We start from the raw sequence: 24,751 nt of genomic DNA on the forward strand, positions 1-24,751 counted from the left end.
GGTGGTGCATAACAAGCATATCTTCATGAACTAGTAAGGCTGTGACATGCAAAAAATATGTAAACTACATTTTTTTCAATGGCTGTTCAGAATCATTACTGAATATGCTATGAGTTTGTTTGACAGAATTTCCATTTTGCATATACATAAAGATTATAAAATGAAACACGAGACAAATATTCTTCAAAACCAAGGCCCCTGCTGGTTATTTATATTTTTAAAATATGATGTCATTTAACAATAACAGATGCATCCTGCTATTCTTTTAAGTGGCAGATATCAGAGGGGCTTTTTCTTCCCTCATATTTTGCATTACAGTACTTTAGTTTAATAAGTTGATTTAGGTGCTTCACAAGTTCACTTCTATGTGTTTCTAAGTTATATAAATATTAATCATGCCTTTGTCTATCTTAAGCTAGAAATCAAATCAACTTTCATAGCATCATAAGTCATCAGTGCTACTGGACACATATAAACTGAAATATACATACATATTTTAATCTGAGCAACAATAAATTGGGACTAGAAAAATCAGGGGTTTTGTTTTGTTTTTTTTTTTACAGACAAAGATGAAAGAATTCTGACTTGTTTTGTTTAACTGCTCAGCATGAAGTTCTGTAATCTTCTCACTGTTGTGCTCAGGACACCATTCCAGAGCCTGCAGCAAACTTCAAAGTATGTCATCCACATGAAGTAGCAAGACAAACAGGCTTTACTGCTGAAGGAAATTGAAGTTATCACAAAAACACACATTTTTTTGCATGTCCAAAAAGGAGCACTGTTTGGAGGTTCTCCAGGGCCATCATCAAATCTGCAGTTTTATGCAACTTGGAACATCCTGACAAATACATCCTTTCCTCTCTGGGAAAATGCTGGGGGACCTTTTAGTTATCCTTTAAGTTGACTACTCAATAAAAAGAGTGGGGCTTTACCTCATAGTGCTGGATTGTGCATTGCTAAACAGATGCAAACTACTCAAAAATTAACTGCCCTCCCCAGAAATTGAAGGACTCTGTGCCTCTTAGCTAAGCCCAACAGCTTCTGGAAGATAAACAATCCCTGAGGGATAAATAATAGTCACAACACCAGGGAGATTATCTGTAGATCCATGTTAGCCATCCAGTCCAGACACTGGACTGTACTCAGCTATGGTAATGTTGTTCTTGAAGAACAAGGCACATTTTAAAGTAATTTTTAACAGTCAACACATCAACTAACAGATTTAACAATAAGATAAGCATGCAAGTTGACGAAATGACATTCCATTTTTGGGAGATCAACTGTCTTAGATTTATTTTATTAATATATAACACAACTGCAAGCCCATGCATTTCATAAAAATTTGAACCTGAAACTTATGGAACAAAATTTTAAATAAAGCATATACAGAAGTTTCTGGGCATTCATCTGGACTGCTTGTTTTGGAGGATGATTATTTGCAACATAAAGGCTGAAGCATCAGAATTTTCATGTGATCAGTTCTTTATCTCTTTTCCACCTCCACACCGTATCTTCTGAAGATAAGAGTTGAGTAACTCTACGGATTAAATCCTAGACATAAGACCATAGCTGAATCCAGAAGTTTATTTTTCACTGCCTACACATTTATAGCGTTTTAAAAAATATTTTTAATAATAAAATAAATTAACTACATTTTAAAAATGTAGTCAGTATAACTATTTTGAAAAATGTAATTTACCTATTTGAGATAATGAAAAATTTACTTCTGTCTACTTAAATTTTTTCTATTGTTACAAGGTAATTAATTCCTTAATGCTGTTAAATATCACTACCTCTTGTGGAAAATGTAGGTATTTCTATATAGTGAAACTGCCAGAGGAAACAGAAGTTGCAACAGATAAACATGAAATTCATACTATAGGTAGTATTTAAAAGGCACACAAATACTTCAAACACATACAGTTTCAAATCTTTATTGTTTTAAAATTCTACATGTCTTTTACAATTACAATAATTTGTTACTTAAATGACTCTTGTATGGTTAATGTACAATGAGTTTTTTCCTGAAACTCAACCATGAAATACAATTTCATCAATATGATTTTTCTAAATAGATTAACACAAGATTTCTGGCTTGTTGGGAAGAAAAGTGCTCGACTTTGAACAAACAGCACAGGTGTCTTCCCTTCAGAATCTGTGTGATCAATCCATCGAAAGTGCTTTTGAAGATTGCAGATCTAACTGTGACTGATTTTCAAAATCAGTCTATCAAATTACAAGGGTTTTTTTAACATTAAAGAGCATTTTCATGTAATGAAACAAGTTGCAGTAGTTATTTTTATTCATCTACTGAGGCAAACTCATGTTGAAGAAAAATTATATGATTATCTGCATGCAATGAACACTCCTCTTTAAATAGTTGATGAATTTTACACATATAAAGAATCTGTTAAAGAGTGCAAGTACTTTGATAATGATTTCACAAAAGGACATATGCTGGTAATAATGGTAGCTAACATTTAACATCTAAATACAAGCTAATGTATATTTAACAGGCAATTATAACATGGCTAACAAGCCATGTTTCATGTGGTTGCCCTTTGAGAAAATGAACTCATTTGGTCCACACTCCTAAAATTATCTGGGTAAAAAAATTGGAAGGGCCAGAGTTTTTTGATGAAATTCTTGTTTCTAAAATGTGACCTGTTAAAAAGTAAAAGCAGTACATCAATGATGTATCTTGTCACACGACCTCAGTATAAAAAGATGGCCTGGTATCTGGAGCGATGAACGAGCACTGAAGGACAAGTCAAAAAATAATGGAGACAGAACGAACAAAAAATTTGTTGTGTTATACTTTCTTGTTCCATGGTACTGCTTTCACTCTGTAGAATTTTGTACCCAAAGGAACTTTAAACCTGTTTTGTGCCTACAAAACAAAAACAAAACACGACAAATTACATTACACATTTAACATTACTCCTCTGATTTTTACATTTTAAGCAGAAACTGATTCTTGCCCCTCAGCACTTATGAGACCCCTTGGAGTCTGGCAAGGTTCTGGGCAGAATGGATACAACTGCCCAAGCTACTGCTCACTTACTCTTTACTTGTTTCCCTTCTCTTGCTATTCAGTGACTAAAAACCAGCAGGAATAGCAGATAATTTTTATCTCACTTCTTATGAAGAAAGTACTTTTCAAAAGTTTTACAGACATTAAATCTGATTGTCTCCTCTATTAATTTTATCAGACCATTGTTTATTACTATTTCCTTACCTTTTTTGCCTGGCAATATTCCTTTTCCATCACTTTCCCTAACACCCAAGGTCTCCTAGATGCACCTGAAGCTAGAGAGACAATACATTTATTTTAGATAATCAACTACAGGTAACAGGATATTACATTTACAATTCAACATTGATAAAGATGATTTGCTTAAATTATTTTATTGAAATCAAAATTAAAAAAAAAAAAAACAACCCAAAATAAATTAAAAATAAAGTTCAGATGTCAGCATAGGTCATTGGAGTTTTCACATAAAAGGTTGGATTTTTCAGCTTAAATTTTTGTTTTAGAGGAGGTGAAAGCAAATAAAAACTGAAATTCAGTTAGTGAATCAAAATTATTCTCATCAGCCACGTTTGACAGAAAGTCTTCTGTACTCAGCTATAACTATTGCCCTTATTGACTATTTTCCTATAATATTGATGGAAATTAAGTTACTCAAAACCAATAATGTTGAAGCCCTACGAGTCTGTGAGTTTTGGCTGCAGTCTGAGAGTACCAGCTGCTGCTTGGAAAGGACAAATGTGAAAAAACTTAATAAATTGACACATCAAAACGGCAACAGTGGACATAAACAAATTTCCAGCTTGCATCCATTTCTGTAACAGTAAGGAAATGCTTATTTGTTTTGCATTTCAAAAAATTTGGTAACCCTTTTACTTGCTTTCCACCTTTCTAACCATCACTAATCATAGCACAAAGAAACACCAAAACAGACAGAAGGAACAGTTTAGGTAGTCTATGCCTTATACTAAATTCAGTGCTTTTCTAAGTTTGACTATTTATGAGATCCTCTAGCTAGTGATTAGAAGTCACTCAAGAACCAAAGTTTGAAATTAACCTTCAAGATTAATCTGGCAGATTATCTGCAGCAGATTATCTTCTACTACATGTTCCTACAAATCAGTGCAAAGTATTCCTATCTGGCATGAATTACATAAAACCTAAGTTTTGTGGTTTTTTTAATTTTCTTGGCGGACAGACTTCATTGATCTAAAGATATTGAGAGAGACGCAGCATTTTTTCCTTACACAGTCAAAGGAAAGCTTCCATATCCCAAAAATAAGGGACAACACAAACCTTGCAGTCCAGCAATTTCAGTTTCCACAGAAGTCTAAGAGCTCCTAATGTAGGTGGAGACAACCTACAATAGCCTAGATGCCTGCCTCTTAATACTGTAGGTGGACCTACAGAGAATTACTAACTTAATACATGTATGTTGGTACAAAAGGTCAGACTGAGTCCTTAACACAAAAATTTGCAGTGCCTAGGTCTCCACCAATTTTAATCCATCAAAAATTATACTCGTTTTCTGTGTTTCATTTTCCCCACTTCCCTGATGCAGAAACAGAACCAAGACATGATTTCCTGAAGTACTGAGCTAGAAAAAAAATCCATCCTTAGAGAAAATATTAAGTCTTAGTGTTTGTTTTATATGCAGTTGTCTCAAATCTGAAACCAACTGGTTAGCAAGTGGTGAGAAATGGAGCAAGCCAAGTCCATTTTGAAAGCAGACAGGTTAAGTGAATTGTGTATTCAGAGCAGTACACAAACCAACATGGCTTTTACCTTGTACAGGTAAGTATGTATGTACTACTGATGACAGTTCAGAATCTATCATGTCTAAGTAAGAAGAGTTCTTCCCTTATGCTTTGCAAAACACACACGGCACAAAACCTTCAGCAGTCTCAGAATTCAGTTAAGAGGTGGGAGGTCTTCTGGAGACTGCACAATTATTTTCAGAGCTATTATCTTTCAGTGTAGCTGAAATCTATGATGGCTGCTTATTCAAAACAAGCAGACAACCTCTGATAGGCAATATCAAACTTTTACTGATACATTAAAATTAATGCAAGAATTCATTTGGACGCACATTCCTGGACATTTTCTGCAAAGTCAGGAGCACAGGTGGGCTTGCAAAAGATTGCCTACATGACAGCTTAAAGACATTTACATTGATCTATTCACGCAGCACATAGTTGAATGCAAAGCATTGTTATTTGTTTGCATTAAAAAAAAAAATACTTCAATTTAAGTAAGTTTATGTATCTGCCAAAACCAGCCAGGAACCTCAAGATTAAGGAAGGAAAAAAGCAAATGTGCCATCTTGTTATAAGCAAAATTTAGAGAAGTTGTTGTCTGAAAATGTATGAGCCCCACAAAACACAAATTTGTGGCAAATTGGGTGCCACAACTTTATCAGTAAAAACATCACACATCCCCATACGCTGTGATCTACGTTTTGTTATTTCAGACATGTACTTGGGTTCATACATTGCAGTCACTTTGCAAAAAATGAGCTAGAGATAGATCAACTTTTATCTGAAGACAAGCTTCAAAATGCCTCATAAAATCAGGTATTAAAATTAAGAACAGAGCATGTTACTTTGAATTTTGTATTGACTTTCCTCACCAAAAAAGACATTGAAAACATAAATCAGCACAAAGAGAGGTCTGGAAACCTACACAGTTATCATAGAATCATAGAATTGGCTGGGTTGTAAGGGACCTCAGAGATCATCAAGTCCAACCCTTGATCCACTACCACTGCAGTTACCAGACCATGGCACTGAGTGCCACATCCAGTCTCTTTTAAAATGTCTCCAGGGACGGAGAATCCACCACTTCCCTGGGCAGCCCATTCCAATGTCTGATCACCCTCTCTGTAAAGAAATTCTTTCTAATGTCCAACCTAAACCTCCCCAGGCACAACTTGAGACCGTGCCCTCTTGTCTTGCTGAGGGTTGCCTGGGAGAAGAGACCGACCCCCACCTGGCTACACCCTCCTTTCAGGGAGTTGTAGAGAGTGATGAGGTCTCCCCTGAGCCTCCTCTTCCTCCTCTTCTCCAGGCTGAACAGCCCCAGCTCCCTCAGCCTCTCCTCATAGGTTCTGTGCTCGAGTCCCTTCGCCAGCCCAGTTGCCCTCCTTTGGACCTGCTCCAGGACCTCGATATCCTTCCTGAACTGAGGGGCCCAGAACGGGACACAGGACTCGAAGTGTGGCCTCACCAGTGCTGAGTACAGGGGCAGAATCCCTTCCGTGGACCTGCTGGCCACACTGTTCCTGACACAGGCCAGGATGCCATTGGCCTTCTTGGCTACCTGGGCACACTGTTGGCTCATGTTCAGCTTCCTGTCAATCCAGACTCCCAGGTCCCTCTCTGTCTGGCTGCTCTCCAACCACTCTGTGCCCAGCCTCAAACTCCCCATGGGGTTGTTGTGGCCCCGTTCAGCCCCGTTCAGCACCACTCTCTGGGCCCGGCCCTCCAGCCAGTTCCTAACCCAGCACAGAGTGCCCCTGTCCAAGCTGTGGGCTGACAGCTTTTTCAGGAGAATGCTGTGGGGGACGGTGTCAAAGGCCTTGCTGAAGTCCAGGTAGACTCCATCCACCGCCTTCCCCTCATCCACCAGGCGGGTCACCTGATCATAAAAGGAGATCAGGTTGGTCAGACAGGACCTGCCCTTTCTAAACCCGTGCTGGCTGGGTCTAATCCCTTGCCCATCCGGCAGGTGCTGTGTGATTGCACTGAGGATGATCTGTTCCATAACCCTGCCAGGCACTGAGGTCAGGCTGACGGGCCTGTAGTTTTCCGGGTTCTTCTGGCCCTTTTTTTTCCCTTCTTATTCATGCTACTGAATAGCTTCAGCAGCCTGATGGTAATGTTTTGCCCATCAATAAGTTGGATGTATATTAAATTGGCATTTTCTCTTTTTTTTTTTTTTCTTTGCAACAAAACAAATAGCAAAAGGTATAAAGACAACTGACAGCTACCTACATTACATGCAGCTCTTACTTATCATGTGTGTATTTACAAAATCACAAGCTGTTAGAAAGCTGATACTATTATTTGCAGGAGATAATGATTAGAAGTAATTTGACACTTACCACACTCACCTGGTTTGAGATCCAGTGCAGCAAGAGATTCTGAGTGCAAGAAATACAAAGTTGGACTAACAGTAAACAATACATAATTGTCATGCCTTTCATCCAAGATAATGAGGACCAAATCGCCAACCTGAAAACTGGAAAAAAAAAAGGGACTTAATGAAAAAAAACATTGAGGCTGAAAATTACATAAATCATACTAACCTTTCTTCCCAGGTTTTACACAGACTGAGACTTAGTTGAACAGCAGAACAGATGTTTCTACTTGTTATGTCAACCTTATATACATTTTTATTTTCTCAAGCCAACTCAACACTCTACCTTTTAAGAAGTGTTTCTGAAATGTTCTTCTACATCTATCAGCTCAAATTATTTTTTCAACAAAGCTGGCAGTATTGCTTTCATATATAATCAGAACTACCTAGAAAAACACTATCATTTCAATTTTGTATTTTATTCACCAATACTTATGGTAATGATCACTGTAATAGTGTTTACAAATACTCTTGAAATTTTAAACTGGTTAATTTGGACACAGGAGAAATATAGAAAAACATTTATGTAGCTGTCCAATCTTTGATCAGTGTTAAAAGCAAAAGAAACACCACGGTGACTTGATGTAAAGTTTAAAGAATATGTTCATTCACGAAACAAAGTCTCAAATAGCTTCAAATTAAGCACTAGACCATGAAATAGCTCCACAGATCAATATCACTAGTACTTTGGGGATAGGCAAGGAAATGGGAAAGAAGGGGAAAAACTTTCCATAAAGACTGCAGAAAAATATTTAGAGATAAAATAGGAAAATCTAAAGAGAAATCTCTTATCTTCTACAAAAAGTTCACTTTCAGATTCAATCAACAATAGTCCTAGCTTTTTTGTCTGGAGCTATCATGATGTTGGACTACACTGACTTGGATAAATATAACTCTATTACAGAGATGAATTCTTCATTCAGACATTTTTCTTACCAAAGACTACCAAGAGAGTTGCCAGAATATTCAGATGCTCACAGGAAAAGCTGATTCTGCACATACTGACTTTGTTACAATAAAAATGCAGCTTGGTGTAATTCAGAAAACATTAAAAGGATACTCAGTGTTGGTTTTTGTTCCAAAAACATGTTAATATATTACTCAATATCAGACTGATAAATTACTTAAGAACAGTTGCCTGTAGTTTTCATATTTTGAAAGAATTAATATTTCTTTTTCTTTTTCCAGCAACAATTCTACATGCAACTCCTAACAGACTGATAATACCTAACAAAATATTTGAGATAATTTAATTCCATTCTTTCAAGGTAAGCCAAAAATTTTGAAGATTTAGGGAAAGTTAAACTTCTCTTGAAATATAGTGGAGCACTACACATATTCAGGGTGAACAGGATTCCTTTTACTTTTTCTTGGCATGACTTCAAGAAGGTTACAGATAAACTAAACATAATCTAAACAACATCTGGGAGGATTCTTGAAATTCTATGAGGTATTATTGTTATGAATCATGTAAAGACCAGCACAGAATTCAAGAAAGCCACCAACATACAGAATTCAGAAAGGCCTCCTTTTGTTTTAAAAAAACAGGTCTATATAATTTGATTTATGCCCAACTGGGATGGTTCAATACCTGACAGCTAAATGACAGGAATAACCTATTTTTTCACCAGAACAAGAACAGAATAGTGGCATTCTTTAACCACACAATTATTGAAGGCAAATCCATCTGTTTATATGAAAATTAACATGTACTTACTCTCTAATTGCAATTTTTTCAGAATGTCTTGAAGATACTGAAGACATACTCTGGGACATCTATGAAAAAAGAAATAAATAGCTGTAAAGTATTTACAAGCTGAATGCAAATGTACATTGCAGGTAACAATATGATTAATATAAATAACTTGCTACTGACTTCAAACAATGTTTGTCCTTCCAGATCTTGTGTTCACTCAACAGTATGCCTTTCTGTTATCCTGTCCTATAGAAGGCTTGGTTGTTTCTTTATTGGTATCTGGTGCTTGGTTGGTTTTTTTTGTGGGGTTTTGTTGTTTATTGGTTTTGATTATGAAACTTCTTATGTAACTGACTTCTCCCTCATTATTTAAAAACAAGAAGTGCATTCCAGATCAGTGCCAGGGAAGATCTGACCTGATCATACACAAGATTTAAGACATAACTGTGCACTTTAATACAGAAGTCACTGGCATCCTAAAAAGGGCTGATGGTAAAGCACTGGAGGTTAAACATGTTTATTGCAATTAAACTCTGTGTGTTGAACTTAGTATGGTCTGCTATATGATACTAAGGATTGCCACATAACCTGAAGCTTATTCTAACTAGGCAAAACACCACCTCCTGGAATAAAACTGCAGTCAAGTTTTCTAAGACCAAAGACCCAATTACGTAAGGTTTTGGACATAATTCTTTGCATGCTACTTGCTTATAAATCTATTTAAATTAATACTGGGATATGAACCAACTTCAATAGGAAAACTAAGATCTAAAGATTAATTTAAGTGTGAATACACTTTCTCCAGCAACTGTGACAATAATAAACAAAAATGGGTAACACTACTTTGAATCAATCCACAAAGGGATATGTATTTTACATACAGGTGCCCAGATAGAGAAGCTGATCTGATATAAATATATACGTTAATTACCCTTTGGTTACTTTCTTATAGAAGCTAATTCATACTGGCCCTGCAGAAACTCCAACAAGAGGTCTTGCAGTTTTCTGTAGGTTCCTACTTCCTGGACCATTAATGCATGCTATTAAAATCTAGATTACTCATACTTCAAATATGCATGAAAAAGCACATGCTTTTTCAGCTATAACTCAAGTATCGTTACCTACAGCATATTTCCTGTCAGTCTTATCCCTCACCCCTTCTCCAGAAATAGCCTCAAGAATCAGCCCATCTTAACATATGCTTGAAGCCTATTCACAGCCCTTTCTCTTAATTTCCTCATAAAATGAGTCCAAATTGAACACAGTATAACAAAAATAGCTCTCAACTTCTGATGAGATTTTCAGCAGTCTTTTTTATGGTTTCCAACTTCCGATCTAACATTATTTTATTAGTAGTTGTTGTTAGAGATGACATTTTTTTGACTTAATCACATTTACTTTTCTTTCTTTAAAAAGTTGCAGCTAACGTGGAAGTTGTCAAATTCATATAATTTTCTTAGATTACTTGCAAAAGCATTTGAGAGTTCTCCTCAGATGTTATGACCAGAGATTTTCTTACTGGTTTGTAAGACTGGAATAAATGCTATATTAAAATTCAAACTAGTTTGGCTTCCATTTTTTTTTATTAAGTTCTAGATCTAAGAAAAAGAGAACAAACTAGAATGTTAAGACTGTACCCATTAAAACTCAGTAAAAGAATGTCTTATGGGTGGAGTTCTAATAGCCTTTAGACAGAAAAAAGGTTCCCTCTCAATAATTCATATAAAATAACAAAAACCCTGTAATAACATTTCTGGTATTAAAAGGAGCTAGTGTTTATTTTTCATTCCTTACAATGGTAAACCACAAGTTTTGCTGAAAAAGTTAGTGAACTGAAAAACCGTTCTTTTATTGTGTAGAACCCTTTCTGGGTCCCTTACCTGGAGGTGGGGGAGAAAGTAGGATGACAAGACAAGAAATAAAAACATTTAGCCATGAAACAACCAATTTATAAGTAAGGAATTGAGAATACTATGCCCATTTAGCAACCAATTTTGAATTGCTTTAAACACCAATGAGCTGCCAATTTCTTCTACGTGACTTGATATTAATCATAATAAAAAGCAGTTTGTATTTATTCTGTACAGAACCATATTTTCTTCAAATTCATTTTATTCTGACAAGAGATTTAGAGTTTCACCCAGGAAATCTACCGAGGTTTAGAAGACTGTCTTGTGCACTTCACTGACTTTGTAAAAAAAAAATAAAATAACCTTTTATAAAACATGCTATTAAACATTTTGCAGTCCTTTCTTATACCCTGCACTAGGCAGAGCTGCTATGCACTCACTTTAATTGTGGCATGGAAAGTGTTTGAAAAAACTGCAATTTCATACATGAATAAGCAGCAAAAATATATGTGCTAAATTTCAATCCTATCCCACATAGAAAAAAATGGCATCTTCCACTGGATAAACTTATCAAACAGTTTTCCAATGAAAGATAACTTGCAGCTACACAGGTATCAGTTCATACCAAACTCCTAGATACCACCTGTCAATTAAAGAGACATCAGTACAGCCCATCCAACCAATAAACTAACAAAGGATGTGCCTGTTTCCTATACACACAGGAAGACAAGGTTTAGACCTGCTAGCAAGGATTAACTATGGATAAATAAAAGGAAAGATTCAGGGGTAACTGTCCATTATTATTTGAATGTTTAAGACAACAGCTATTTACAGTTGCAATGCAGAATTAGTTTCACACCTTACAAAAATGACAGTTTTCCAAACACAATCTGTAAGTTATTGCTGACACTCCTAATTATGCTTAACATGCAGGCATATTTACATACTTGTAAACTGGCCTTCCAGCAGCTGTTGTTGAAAAACTGAGCCACAGAATTTAACACTCCCTGTCCCAAGCCTGGATAGCCTGTGTTCTTAGGGAAGAACAGCTCTCTCCAGTCCTGGGAGTCTTCTCCATGAGAAGACTGGTAAGTTGAGGTACCTCTGAAAGGTTATCAGGTTACCCATTTTTATCACTTGCCTGAACACTTGAAATATGTTACTAAAACCACATTTTTAGATTTTAACTAACATCTGTAAGCTTTTCTTATTTTGTCATGAGACTTAAGACACACAATGCACAAATACTTACTAATCTCTGATTTAATCTCTTATTTTCCTCTTCTTTCAACTGCAAAGTCTGAAAGAAAATCTGATCTGATTAACTAATTAATACACCTTACATAGTACATTTTAAAAAAAGTTTTGATTTGACCAGAGCCAGACTGCCTATAAAATATACATATTTACTATCTCTTTCAGGTTTACACAGTAGCAAAACATCTTTTGAACACAGACATGCAAAATGAAATTGAAGTCTATCAAGTACCAGTCCTACAGAATGCACTGATATGCTTATGTCCATATTCCTCTATTTCAGATAGAAAAAAGAGAGTAGCAAAAGAAGTGCAACATATTACTATTTTATAGCTTCTACCCATGAGTAATCCTTTGTAAGCAGATGACAGAATAAAGCATCTAAGTGCTGCTAGTCAGAAAAATCCAGACACTTAGATCATACAGTGCTACAACCCATTAGCAGATCACATATTTTATTCTAAGTGTTATTAGAAAGCTGTGAAAGCTAGAAACTTTTTTTTTTAAGTGTTTTTAAGATTCCAGGGTAACTACTGATATTTAATCTAGCCTTTTACCAAGAATATCAACTTTTATTTCATCAAAAAGTTTCAATTACTCAGTGTACATTGAAAGCTGAGCTCAAAATAAAAGTTGTAATAGAAAAAAATTACAGTGTGTATGTGGAAGAAGCAGAGGGGCTGAGGTATAAGTGTTCAACTCTACCTCATAAAAGCATGACAGTAACTTCAGAAAAGCCTAATTTTAAGCACAATCGTAACAAGCATTATTTTACTTTTTAAAGAAGAAATACTGTCATGGTTATGATGCACCTCAGGTAGAATTAAAATGGGCTAAGCAATAAAAGTCTAAGAATTTGCCCATTTCCAAGATAAATTATTGCCTTAATTTGAAAAAGTAAAACTTTTTTTGCTACCCAAATTCCCTAGATCAATGACCTGTGCTTCCCAAGAAGAAACACTACACCTGACTGACTGATACTGAAGCCTATATAAACAGAATAAACCAACTTTAAGCTATGCTATAAGGGATTAGTACTTACTTTCAATAACTAGAGAGAATTATACTGATTCAGAAAAAGTACAATGCAAAAACATTCACTGGAATGATACTTACAAGACTGGCAGAATTCTCTATTGCTACAGCAAAACTTCACAGATACACATTTTTAAGTACTTAGCTGCAATGCTTAACTTCACAAAAAATTTTACTCACTCTTTCTAATAACATTATCCTCTGTTTTTCTTCAGACATATGGACATTTTCACTACAAGAGAAAAAAGTGGGAAGTTAAAAATGGATTTTGTTTTCATGATCAGAAATTATCTTTCTTACCCACCACCCCCACACAAAAAAATGCCAAGTAGAACTAACATTATAATTTAACTCATGCTAATCATTACTTCAGCTAAAAGGCTGCTTAGCCATCATACCAGGAAGAAGCAATCAGAAACCTGTAATAATTTCTGCCTATTTACTACCTGACTTTTAGCAAACTGAGCCAAACTTTTTTATTCACAGGTTTATCTTTTCCATTTTTTTTAAAACCTGCTGGGAGAATTCATACTAGAATTATGAATTTAACAAGTAATCCTCCTTGTAAATATAGGGTATTTCAGAATTTTATTGATTGTCAGTGCAAATTTAATTTGGTAAGCAACAACTATTTGCACTATTGCTTCCAACAAAGTTATTTAGTACACTGGGTGCAGCATTTGGGGATAGGTGCATCAGTTGTGACAGGCACAGATTTAAATTACTTTCTACTCTGGCTTTGCTTCTTCCAAAATCCTCATTCCACTTGTATGATTCCCAGTCAGATTAACTACTTCTGTAAGGGCTAAGCAGAAGTCTGGGATTGCTCAGAAGGAGAGTGCCACATAAGTGAGAAAATGCATAGGATGTTATTGCTTGAGAATCTTCCATGAAGCTTCTAGATAAAGGGGCAGCAACTAGGAACTTACAGTCAGTTATTCTGCTTTTCTTTCAACAACAGTAAAAATTTTAAACCTATTTACATGGGTGATTTTTTCAAGTGTTCTTAATGAGTGAAAAAGCTTTAATGATATTAAGGGTATAATGAAGTTAATCTGGGATTCTAAGCTTTTTTCCATGCAAATGAATACAATACTACATGGTACACTTCTGAATCATAAATCACACAGGTTGAGAAACCTCAGAAATAAAAGGAAAATAAGAGCATACAAACTTTTGCTTTTTTTTTTTAAATAAGATGTTGTAATCTGTCTTCCAAAAACATCTCACTGTACTGAGGTAACTAGAACAAAACTTGCTGTTTACTCAAAGGTACCATGACACAGCCTGCGATATTTATCAGCTTCACAAATGAGAAAATCTATGGTAGGATTAGAAGAAAGGAAATCTGACAATGCAAATATAACTGAGGTATTAGAAGTCTATTTAAAAATTAATGCAAGTGTAAAAGCATGAAAGAAAACATTCCATGTGACTAATATCTAGAAGTGCCTTACAATTTAAATTTCTTTAGACATGGTAGGAAAGGATATTGAAGTGATTATTCCTAGTACAAAATAAGTAAACAACTGCTATATTCTGCCACAAGGAGGTAGAACGTGCTAGCATGAAGAACGGTTTTCATGAATTAGTATAAAATACAAAATGTTGATCTATTTCAGGCTTTTTAGGCTGCTATAGCTGAAACATACTTATACTTTAGATTTTTTTAATTTTTCAAGTTTTCTCCAGTTTCTATATGGAGTTTAAACAAAACCAATCGGAATGTCTTGGACAAAATTTCTTCGTGCTTTTTGCCTCAACTGTCTCCCAGTAATCTATTCTGAATGGAGTCTCATGCTGCACTATGCAAGATAATAGCCCAGTATTTTCTTGCATGTGAGTTCTATTTTAATACACACATATCACGTAATTAATATTTTCTGATGCTAGTCAGGAAGTACATGTAATATAAAAGTGCTCCTTTTAGTACATAATTTTTAAGCTCAACATTTGTCAAGAGAAATTAATGTTAAGGAAATTGAAAAAAAAAAAAAAAAAAAGATTTTTGCATGCTTCATAATGACCTCTTCTCTTGAAACATCAGACATGCTTCACTATTAAAAAATCTTTACAAAATTAGGTACATCTAAGGTAAGAACTAAAGCTCTGAACTCCATGTACTCCAAGTGGAAGTCAGTAATGAAAAAACAGAAAATACACCTGTGGTAGGCTGGACTCCTAACAAATAACCGGATGATTTTTCACCAGTCAGAATTTCAGGAAACTACACAGTTGTGTACTAAGACCAGTCTACTACCTTTACATGTAGATGTTTAGCTTAATAAGGCATTCTATGCCAATAGCAAAATGGAATGCTATTATAAAGCACTGGAAATACAAAATATACTGAAGTCAATGAGTGCAAAAAACCCTCTAACTTTCCTCTTATCTCTATAATCACCTTTTTATTTCAAGCACAGCTTCAGACATATACCTGAAAACTGGCCCCTGCCTAACAGAACCTCCATACAAGAAGGGTTATAAACAGTTAAATGCCTGTGATATCATCATATTATTTGAATTGGTTGTAAATCCAGATTATCAACCAGATCCAAACACCAATCAAGCTTAAGTGAAAAGTTTAGTTTTAAGTATGCAAATTGCTCACCCTAGCTGTTTCCAATTAAAGATTTAAATTACTGCAAAGGTTTTCTCATTCCAAATAGTAAGTCACCATGGCAGCTGACAGTTACAGATGATTCAAAGGTTACACAAATGAAGCGATGCTAAACACCCGTCCTTCCCTCCAATAATACAAAATACCAACCCACCAAGGCTACTTAACCAGCCTGAGTTACTTGTTTGGCACCCCAAGGATTCAGCTCAATTTCTCCTAAGCATACCTATTGCCCCTTATCAATGAATGTCACTGTGCTACCATTCAGCAGACACATACACAAACTATGAAGTTTTTCTCTGTTTTTTTAAATGAGAGCCAGCCACTGGTCAAATGATGTGCCAATAACATGCAGCCACCCAGCTCATTTACTCTTACAACTGTTGTTCTCTTGTTTGACTTACATTTCATACTCTTAGGTCTATTTTTCTCATCTCAGCATGGGGGGGCTAAGTTTCACCTTTAAATTACATACTTCTAGGTCAAAGTACACATTTCCGATGACTGCGATACCACAAACACACGCGTGCATTTAAAAGACAGTTCTTAGCAAGAAAACCCAAGGCAGAAGAAAAAGTATTAAACATGCTCCTTTGTACTTCACAGTAGCCAACAGCACACACAAAGGACAAGAGCATGGTTTGCATATTTCTATAATAATGCCTCATACTTACTGCACAGCCATCATACTGGTTTCCATTGTGGAGTCCATTCTCCCTTCTGCTGCAAAGTCAGAAACCAATCTGTCTGTGTCAGAGGGGATATCAGCTGCACAGGCTCCACAAGCTTCTGAAGCTGCTGCTGAGTAGGTTGAAGGAGAAAAATTACTACTTCTCAGTTTATTAACTTCTTCTTCCAGCTTTTTCTTCTCCTCAAGTAAGCGAGCTCGATCTTCAGAAAGCGTTTCAATCAAATCTATGATGGAATAAAAATTCTTTTAATAGCAGCAACATTAAAGTTTAAACCAAATCTGTAGTCAATGGAACTGTCCTATTAAAAAGGATTAATACTTTTCCACAACTTCGCTTACCCTTATCTTTTTCTTGCTGTAGGGTAAGTGTTTTTAATTTGTCACTAAGATCATTAATTATGCTTTCTTTTTTCATTTTCTCTCTTGCCAGAACAGTGTTGAAGTTTGTCTGAAAACAGAAAGAAGTATTAATGAAATAAGAAAAATACTATATAAGTGGAGTTCAAAATGCATCATTAGAATACAAAAAGTATAAAAAAAAACCCAAAAAACCAAAACCACACATTTCAGATTCCTAAATTGCAACTAAACAAAGAATGAGATGTGTTTACATATTACTTTGAAGAGATACCATGTTTCTGAATTTTGTTTTAAGGTTTCTCTGTAATTGTATTTGCTATTTTTATCCCTCGTTTCCCCCAAGCCCAATATTCACATGCTGTAAAGAAATCATCATGAAAAAAAACATTCTAAGTTGTTGGTTTTTAAAAACATAATATATATTCCTGTTTATGTATAACAGTTGCATGTTTTATATTAAAAACAGTTACGCTAAGCACTAAAATGGTTTAGACAAAGCTGTGCTACAAGATATATTACATGTAATTAAGAAGCCATTAATCATAAATTAGAATAATATACTAGAATCCAAATTAAAAATACATTTCAAGTCATGCATTAATTCTTCAGTGAAAAATTAATACAGAGGTCATACAGGAGTTCTGGCTTGAGTAACTGAACATTGCTTATCCTAGCATATCCTTCAGGATCAGTCTGACATATCTGATTCTTCAGTCCTTCTAGCAATCATTGCTAGATGGCACTACCATGCTACCTACACCCTTTCTGCTCTTAAGGTTATTCTGAAAAGAAAGACAAAACCTGCTAATAGCCACCTATTAAAAGCATATTTTAAACTGCAATTTCACTTTCTCAGTGAATTGTAAGACTGTCCTGATGCCTGCCTATCAACCTTAACTCTTAAAATGCAAACTCTTTGACAGGCTACACACCTTACAGAATCTGCAAAACAGAACTATCACACACATTAAGCATAAGCAACACCTCTCAGATTCACTGCGAAAAAAATGACAGCAATGGTTAAGTTCAATCCCCACAAAATTCAGAGCCAGTCCAGTAAGCTTTCAGCACTGACTGGTGCACACTGATACTGAGTTTTTTGTGGGTTGTGTTTTTTTGTTGGGGTGGGATTTTTTGGTTTTGTTTGTTTTTTCAATATAGAAAATTCCATCTTTTCCTGGAATTTGCTGTTAAGGCCTCAGAGCCTTAACACAAATGAAGAATATTAGATAACAAGGAAAATGGCATATTAAGGCATACTTTGATGGGAAAAAGAGACTTTACAATTATCAATGTACTGTATGGAACGGTCCTATTAGATTCACTATATAAGGTTTACTTCTGCATTAGTGTCTGCAGTCAAAAAATTTCACATCTTTTGCTGGCTTCAAATAATAGCACAAATTCATAATGTGTTACATAGCCAAAAAAACCTAACTCCACAACTTGAAGACAGCAAAAGAACACATCTGTCATGGGAGCAAAAGTAATAAAAAAGGATCAGCTTTACTTGTTGTTCTGCAGTAAGTGATGTTCGGATGTTCTGCATTTCTTCATTCTTTCTTTTCTCTTGTTCTTCAAGTTGCTCTAAGAATTTCATTTTTTCTTCCTGAAGCTTTTCTTGAAGTTCAGCAACCAGGTTTGATTCAGCAGATGATTCAGCGGGAGGACTTAAAAAAGAAAAAGTTTAGGCTTTAAATTTGCAGCATATACAGAGTACCAGATTACACAAAATAAGCAAACACACAAAAGTCATAGATTCCTACTTTTTATAGATTCCTACATTTTTCAGAAATGTTTAATAAATACTGTGTTCCAGTTAAGTCATCACTAATACACAAATCAGCTGTTTAATCACAAGTATCTCACCAAATTCTCACTCTTGGGCACTTTGCTTTTTAGTGGACTACACTGGCTCTAATTTTGCAACTTCGTTGAGGGAGGAGATTTGTTTACTAACATAATAGAAGGTGCGGAAACCAGTAGGAGGAACAATGACCTAAGGAGGAACAATGACCTAATAAGTCCCTGAAGATTTTTCTGTATGTCAAAATGCAAAGCCTTCAGAACTCTCCCATAATTAAAGCAACTTGACAATAAATCTGATGCTAATTATAGAATATGCCGAGTTGGAACAGAACCATCAAGATCACCGAGTCCAACTCCTGTCCCTGTGTAGGGCACCCCAAGAATCACACCATGTGCCTGAGAACATCATCTGAATGCTTCTTGAATTCAGGCAGGCTTGGTACTGTGACCACTATTCAAATATGAAACTCAGAACTCTGGGTTGCTGAATGTGAAGAACAGTAGAAATGCTCATAAAGAAAAGAAAGCACCAACAATCAAGACAGGAGCAATACAGACTTTAAATGGCTCTTGAAAAAGGCAATGTTACATAGACCAAATATTTTCCACCACTGAACTAAAAAAAATTTACTACTGTCTCTCTTGTGTTTTAGCTTGATTTAGCAAGAATGATCACTGGAGCTAAAAAGAATGACCACTGAAGAATACTGGAATGGAAAAGTCCCTTTGTTGGGCAACTTCTGTGAAAGACTACTATTTGAAATTTCTATTAGTTGCCTACACCAGAACTTAAAATCCCCTAAAACCTAGCTCTCCATCTGCGTACATCTGACAAAAGGTTTTTACAGTCAGCAGACTTGAAGTATATGGTCTCCTCTTGTTGGGAAGCCTGTGCTGAAATTAAAACACTGTGTGCAAATATAGTAACACCCCAAAGCACAACTCCTAATGCTAGAGATGTTCCAAGAATTCTTCCTTCACAACACAAAGGTATTCTGTTAAGACCAAGGCTATAGAACATCAGACACAGCGCAAAGGTCTCCAGCATGGAGAATACAAAAGAAAATTGAATTGCAGAAAAGGAAAGGAACTAAAATTATACTGGGTGGCAATTTGGGCACCTATTAACCAATTCAAGTTATTTCTACGGAGTCTTTGCTCCACTATACAATCAGGCACATATTAGTCTACCTCTGTTTTGCCTTCAATTCTCTTTAGCAACTTAAGAAAGCACAGAATAAGCTTGCCTGAGGAGTATAAAAGAGAAGGTGAACCTGAATCTTACTTTATAAGCAATAAAAGCTCAGTCTCATATCATATCAGATTATCTGAAAGATACCAGCCTAAACTTAAGGCTGTTGGCTGCACTAAAAAAAGGAGGGATCATCTGCCTTTCAGACAGGCTGCCTGGCCTACTGACAGCTTGCACATGACAGCCAAGTAAAGGATATTAACATCTATTAGTAGCTTTTAAACCTCCTCAATAAACCAGGTATTTGGTTTACACATGTAATCTTCAAAGCTCTCAGCAACTAAGACAACAGTGAGAACACTGGTCGTCTTTTTTTAGTGTTTTCAAAAGGAAATTTCTTCTGAAGTTGTGGTTCCTTTGAAAGTAGACACAGTACTTACTGTAAGATGACAAAGGATGTATTTATCAATTCTACCATTGTTCTACCACGGGGATGTATACTGAAGATGCAAAGTATTATGCAGTAGCCATGCAGTCAAAAAGGCTGTTTCATTTAAAAGAGCCCTCAATGACAACTGAAATCCTCAGAGTGGCAAAACAACCTTTGACATTCCAGAAATCAGAATAAGCAGAGAACATAGCAAGCCATGAGACATCCAGGCTGATCTTTTATATGCCACTGAGAAAGCAGTTAAGAACTGGATTAAATTTCAATATATATCTTAATTAAGCTTAGATGCAAGAAAAAATATGCTCTACAGGCAAGCTTCACTGCTGAGGTGGCCTGATAGAAGCAACTGGACAATGCCAAGGCTGGAAGAAACCAAAGCTGTTATTTTTTTCAAAGCAGTGAGGATTTGTATTCTATTTTTAGCATTCTGTACAATGCTATGAATCTTAAACAGCAAACTGCTTAATGATGAAAATCACCACAGAAGCTGTGCTTTTCAGTTAGCCTTGGTTAGTACATCCAGTACAAAGATGAATTAGGAGACTTACAAATGCCCTGAAGTTTTACCACCTTTCCCAGTTAAGGTTATTTGAATTTTGGGCATGTTATAACCACAACAAATTGATTTTCATGTTGGCAATGCATGGACCACAAACACTTCTTCGTCACAAACTATTTTTGTTGGTTATCATAGAAGTTCAAAGCTGATACCAGTGCAACACTAGGGTTAAATTACACTATTTGTGCCTTCCAGCTGGGTAATATAACATTGCTCTTGCAGAAAAGGGCATTTATTTGACAAGCATACAGACACATGCAAAATAAAAATTGGTTTCTACCATTACAAGTTAACTGCCAAACAGCAACTGAGTTACAATAAGTCAATTTGAATTACTGACACAGCTTGGGGTTTCAGGAACTTAAAAACCAAACAGCTAGACAGTGACTGAAATATTAAGACAGATTCACATAACATACATGCCCTCTGGAGAGAAAAAACAGCCTGTCTCTATTCCTGGAGGAAAAAAACTAACAGCAGATTAAGGGCATAACAAGGAGTCTTAAAAGGCAATATATATTTTTAAAGTTTCACAGAAAATTAAATAACCTGACAGAACTCAGAGCAAACTACTAATACTTTTTTAGACTGAAGCAAGTAATCTTTCTTTGAAATACATTACTTTTTTTTTAGTTTGTATAAGAATACACACAGCAGTGCTAAACAGCTGTTAAAATTTAAGTGTAGACGGTGGATTTTAAAAATTTTCTATAGCATGCCAATACATACAAAAGAAGAACATAAGGTTTATATTTTTTTCTTTTCATTTCACTATAATTAAAAGAATATTTGGTTGAATTAAGGGCACTTCTTAATTTCATTATATCCCAATCTTATTTAAAAAAAAACCATGAACTTGACATATTTTTTCATACACTGACTTACAAACCACAGGCACTGATACATCAGATCACATCACACAACACTATATAAAAATCCTGAGGTAACAGGATTGAAGTGGATATTCAGATTTCCCTTGCACTGTAAGTGAATTGTATAAACATGCTGGACTCAGCATACCCTCTCATAACCTCTTGCTCCATTATTTTTTTTTTAATTACATTGAAATTAAAAAATAAAATGCCAACTTAAGTCTGTATTCATATTCTACAGTACTGTTCTGGTTTTATGGCTGTCCTGTACATTTTACTGGTCTCTCCCATTTCATTTATTTGGTGCATCTTAATACCTAGAAAAAAATGCTCCATTTAGGTATTTTACAAAGAGGATCTATCTGCTGAATTCCTTCATGCTTCAAGAACATAAACAACAAATTCTAACAATTCAAAATAGAACACTGTTTCTAATCAGTAGTTAAGTAAAAAAATCCTATTATTTATATTCCATAAGATCATAATCTACTCTGATGACAGGTATTATGAACTAGTAAGTAGATGAGATAAGAAAAGTCAGACAAACTCTAGGCAAAGGAAAAATAACACTTAAGTTTCTTTCCAAAATGGAAAAACAGAAATTAATAATTAAAAAAATTATGTTAGAATGTTCTTTAAACTTATGTTCCCCATGTGTGAATTATATAGCTCAAACTGAAGACCCTGAAATACATAATCTGGCAGCTAAAGGCAATACAAGTCCAGGGGGCTATGAGGTAATTCTCAGTCAATTGTATATATTCCACACTTTTTCATGCTACCATTAGAGTCAATTTAGTATAGTTAGCCAACAAAAGAAAGTTACCAGTGTAAATGCTAGCCACTGCATGCTCACACACTGCTAACACCAGAGAAATAGACAGGAAAATAGAGAGGCTGAAACAATCAAAACTGGATTTAAAGCAACATGCTCCCATGGAAACAGTGCTTCAACATAACATTACTAGAAGTAAAAGAAACCTTCATTTCTGACTGGAAATAACATTGTATAAGACATGTTACACTCTTTTAGATTTAACTACATACACACGAATATCACCTAAGTATAAAGTGGAATTAACTTTAAATTTGAAGACAGAAACCAACCCAGATAAGTACTGTTACAAAGAGATTTTACTTAAAGCATAGCACATCATGAATATACTGTAGTAATTACTTTAAAATACTAAAACCAACACAGCAGGTTAATTCTTACTGTACCTCTGATTTACTTGCATCTCAAGTTGTTTTATTTTTTCCAAAAGCCCTTTCTCAGCAGCTTCCCTCTGTAATTCAAATTCTTTACAAGCAGTTTGTACTGCATCCTCTTTTTCACAATTGAGCTTCTCAATGAGCAACTGCCTGTCTTGTTCTTGGGCAGATACCAACAGTTCTTTCTCTTCCTTTAGCTGATGGATAATAGCTTCATACTTTTCCTGCTGCTCACAGAGAGACAGTTTTTCTGTTTTTTCCTTCTCTAAGGCATTCGCTTCCAACTCTAACTTACTTTGCAGTTCTGCTATTTGCTCTGAAAGTCTTTTTTCTGCCTCAGAAGTTTTTTGATGAAGAACTGTTACTTTATTTAGTTCAGTTCTAAGCAAATTTGATTCTTCTTCGTATCTGTTTACTAGCTCAGAAATGCACTGATCTTTCTCAATTGTCATCAGGGTCCTTAGTTCTGATAAGCCCACTTGATATTCATCGCTGTTAGTTTGAATTTTATTATTTAATTTATCTATCTCCTTTTTTAAGCTTTCAGTTTCCTTATCAATCTGAGATTTTAAGGTCTCTTGTTGCTGATTTCTGGTTTCTTCCAAAAGAAGCTTCATTTCATCAGTTTCTGCCTCTTTCAGGGCCAGTTCAACTTCTAATTTGCACCTCAAATCAGACAAATCTGAAACCTTCAGTTGTAACTCTTCTACTTGTTGCTGTTTCTCTTGCATTACTTCTGCATGAGATTCCTGCATCTGTTCAAGCTTATGCTGGTTCTCTTTTCTTAATTTATCTAAACAGTCCTTGTGCTCAGCTAGCACCTTCTCAAATTCCTGTAAATGCCTGGCTTGTAGGTTGTCCTCCAGTTCTTTTAAATGGCTTTGCTCTAAACTCTCGAGTTCTGCCCTCAGGAGTTGTAGCTTTTCATTGCTTTCAATATGAAGCTTTTTCAAGTCTTCAAGTACTATCTCCCGTGACTGTCTCAGTTCCTTGATTTCACAATTTTGTGTCTCCATTTGGCATTCCAATTCAAGTAATTTCTGGTCTTTTTCATTCTGAAGGCAAACTACAGCTTCTTTCTCATTTTTCACCATTGCAAATTCATCATTCTTGTTCTGAAGAACTTCCTCGAGGCCTAATAGGTCACCTTTTAATTTTTTAATCTTCATTTTGCTTTCTTCACCATCTTCCAATAATTTATTAATTTTAGTTTCATATTCACTTTTCAAAGACTGTAATTCTTTTTGATGTTTATCTTTTAGTGTTTTTTCAAGTGAAAGTTTTACCTTCTCGATAGTATTTACTATTTCTAGAGAAGTGCATTTTAAGGAATTAGAAAAGTCACACCGTTCTCTTTGTACAAGTGTTCTAAACTGGCAAAGATCTTCTTTTATACCTCTTAAATGTATCTTTGAGTCTTGGGCAGCAGCCCTGCACTTCTCCATGCAAACAGTGAGAGGTGCATTTTCTACTGAAGTGTCCTTTACACAAGCACTTGTATCTTGCATACGTCTACTGTCTATTGCATTGATAACTGAAGAATAAAGAGATTCCACCATCATTTCTGGACTCTGTGGGTCACTTATTACATTAGGAGATACTGGATTTTCTTCTATTACAAATTCATTTACTGCTGACATAAAGTCAGATTCTGGACTTTCTGCTAATGAATCCAAGTCTAATGAACCTTGCTTGAGAGCTTGCTCCAAGTTCGGATGGGCAATAGTTTCAAAATCAAATGTATGAGCATCAATGCTGTCTGGAGACAACTCTTCTAATGGAGCTGGGGGACACACGGGAGGACACAGGGGACCCTGAAGACTGAGTGATGGAGGAGTTCTTGGAGAGGTAGCAATTATGGTTCCTGTTGCACTTTCCATCCTTGGTGTGGTAGCAGATTGTGGTGATGCTTGGCTATTGGAGGCCTACAATTTATAAAATATGAAACAAATAGTTAATGAAGTGATGGGAAAAGCTTT

General features: G+C 35.5%; 1 protein-coding gene across 9 annotated transcripts in view; it reads right to left on the reverse strand.

The window, feature by feature from the left end:
• Positions 1-1,918: 1,918 nt before the first annotated feature.
• The window catches only part of RB1CC1 (RB1 inducible coiled-coil 1), a 69,492-nt gene continuing 46,659 nt past the window's right edge, over positions 1,919-24,751 (reverse strand). For 4 of the 9 annotated variants that reach the window (XM_071737534.1, XM_071737533.1, XM_071737535.1 and 1 more), the window contains 10 exons: positions 22,782-24,697; positions 18,188-18,347; positions 16,657-16,765; positions 16,301-16,541; positions 13,187-13,238; positions 11,967-12,026; positions 8,886-8,944; positions 7,134-7,270; positions 3,239-3,309; positions 1,919-2,890 (listed from right to left, as the gene is read on the reverse strand). In XM_071737534.1, coding sequence (XP_071593635.1) covers positions 2,813-2,890; positions 3,239-3,309; positions 7,134-7,270; positions 8,886-8,944; positions 11,967-12,026; positions 13,187-13,238; positions 16,301-16,541; positions 16,657-16,765; positions 18,188-18,347; positions 22,782-24,697 — 2,883 coding nt within the window. In that variant the 3' untranslated portion in view covers positions 1,919-2,812. The remainder of the gene's footprint in view (positions 2,891-3,238; positions 3,310-7,133; positions 7,271-8,885; positions 8,945-11,966; positions 12,027-13,186; positions 13,239-16,300; positions 16,542-16,656; positions 16,766-18,187; positions 18,348-22,781; positions 24,698-24,751) is intronic. The other 5 variants (XM_071737538.1, XM_071737537.1, XM_071737536.1 and 2 more) reach the window with 5 other exon arrangements.

Source organism: Heliangelus exortis, chromosome 2 (genome assembly GCF_036169615.1).
Source record: "Heliangelus exortis chromosome 2, bHelExo1.hap1, whole genome shotgun sequence".
Taxonomy (NCBI): domain Eukaryota; kingdom Metazoa; phylum Chordata; class Aves; order Apodiformes; family Trochilidae; genus Heliangelus; species Heliangelus exortis.